Source organism: Pundamilia nyererei, unplaced genomic scaffold (genome assembly GCF_000239375.1).
Source record: "Pundamilia nyererei isolate P.nyererei 1_Seehausen unplaced genomic scaffold, PunNye1.0 scaffold00304, whole genome shotgun sequence".
Classification (NCBI taxonomy): domain Eukaryota; kingdom Metazoa; phylum Chordata; class Actinopteri; order Cichliformes; family Cichlidae; genus Pundamilia; species Pundamilia nyererei.
The window spans coordinates 504,203-506,107 of record NW_005187705.1 but is presented as its reverse complement, the minus strand read 5'-3'; the positions used below and the strand labels follow the sequence as shown (position 1 = coordinate 506,107).

The following is a 1,905-nucleotide window of genomic DNA, read 5'->3' as shown; positions in this document are numbered from 1 at the left end:
CACTAAAGCAGCAGGAAACGATGGAAGAAAGCCTGTTAACAGGGTGTAGGCTGAAAACTGCTGGAGCAGCCTGCTTCCTGTTTTCCAGCACGTTTTTCCCTTTATGGCCGTTAAATGTCAGTTTGAGCTCAGGGAAGCCTGGAGTGAACAAACGGGTGAAGAATCAGGCGAATATACCTGAAAGGGGGCGGCGGAGCTCACCCTTTCACAGATCAAACCTCACCTGCCTGCAGGAGGTGAAACACCTGCTCAGACTGTCTGCCCTCTGCTGGCACAACTGTGCAACAACAACCCTCACCCTGCAACCAGCTGCTGAGTGAGCGATGTGTCCGTCACTCAGCCTTCACCTGTTTCATGTTGGCATAGTATTCGTTTAACTTACAGGTTTTATGAGAATCGTTTAAGGAGGCCACGCCACATTTTAACTGGGGAGTCTGAGGAGACAGTGCACCGCTGGAGCCTCTGCTGGACGTTAGAGGAACTGCAGGTTTCTGAACCTCATGTAGTTTGTGTCGATGTGTCTGAAGGTCCTACCTTCCTCCGTTGTCTCTCTCGATGGTGGGGAAGAGTCGGAAAGGAAGCGCAGACGGCAGGTCGTCGCTGAGCTGGTACTGCATCACAGTTTGCTGCAAGAGGAGGAGATGAAGAGCATGAGGAGCAGTCGAGAAACAAACTGCACACGCTCAGAGTTCAGTCTGATTTGATGATGTGAGTGAAACGTTTCAGTGTGTTACAGAAACCAGAGCGCGCTGCTGACGTAACCCTGAAACTACAACAGCTGAGTGCTCAGGCAGCGCCTTTATGCTCCTCTGTGACTCTGATGGTGCTGAGGAGCAAGCTCTCTTCCTGCAGGCAAAGCTGTCGCTTCCTGTTAAAAGGGAGTTTTGTCGCCAAAGTGCTTGTTCATAGGGGTTCACATGATTGTTGGGTTTCTCTGTATGTAATACTGTAGGATTAGGATCACCTCTCCCTGGCTGGGACACAGTCGGAGGATCCGATGGCTGTCAAACTCGTCCAGCCGCACCGCCTGGTGAAAGCTGCACTCGTCGACCCGAACGGCGGCTCCGTAACCTGAACAGGAACAAACACGGCAGGTCACACACACCCTTCATTTTAACCTGCACATCCTCTCGCCTTAGTGATGGGAGTCCATCCAGATGTGGATCCAACATCATGACCCACAAAAAAACTGGGTCACGATGTTGTCTGAAAAACATCACCGACTAATCTGAACCCAGACTTTTCAGGATTCGGGGACTCCCAGAGTTTCCCGACTTCCTGCTCAGATCCGCTCCAACATTTTCAGTCATAACCATAAACTGACGCCAGCCGCAGTCCGGACTCTTTAACCAGCCCCGCTCAGTACGTGCCGACTTTCAAACCTTTAAATCCACCGTGAAGCTAATAAGCAAATAAATACCAAAATAAAGACACATGCATCTGTGAAAAGCAACGACACAAACAGCAGCAGGAAATGAAGCCGTGCTGTTTTTAATAACACCGACAGGATGAAGCACGTTTAACGCTGCTCTGTGTTTATGAGGACGGACATCGTGCACGGCTCACTTTGTCTTTCTACTCACACTTCACTTTGATTTGATCGCTGAACAAAAAGACGGCTGCAACATTTCAGCATGAAAGGTGTATTACAGTTCGTGTGAATCAGGTCAGAAACACAAATAACTATGGAAGTCTGACCTGGGTGCTGATAATCACTGATCACACCACTGAGTGCGATCACCTCTATAAGGTCAGTTTGCTGGTCTGCAGCATTAGACCGTCCTGTCAGGACTTCACCCCGAGCTCAGAGCGTGTAATGCTCAGAGAAACTGCTCAGGCCTCAGTTAGCATGCTAACAGTCAACGATCACGACAGATTGTAAGGGCTGCAGGAGGAAGAACACAG

The 1,905-nt window shown here is 49.8% G+C and overlaps 1 protein-coding gene across 3 annotated transcripts in view; it reads right to left on the bottom strand.

Moving 5' to 3' along the window:
• The window catches only part of ap4m1 (adaptor related protein complex 4 subunit mu 1), a 20,660-nt gene that overhangs the window by 10,771 nt on the left and 7,984 nt on the right, over positions 1–1,905 (bottom strand). For all 3 annotated transcript variants that reach the window (XM_005751246.2, XM_005751244.2, XM_005751245.2), the window contains exons 11-12: positions 965–1,071; positions 535–626 (exon numbers count right to left, since the gene is read on the bottom strand). In XM_005751246.2, coding sequence (XP_005751303.1) covers positions 535–626; positions 965–1,071 — 199 coding nt within the window. The remainder of the gene's footprint in view (positions 1–534; positions 627–964; positions 1,072–1,905) is intronic.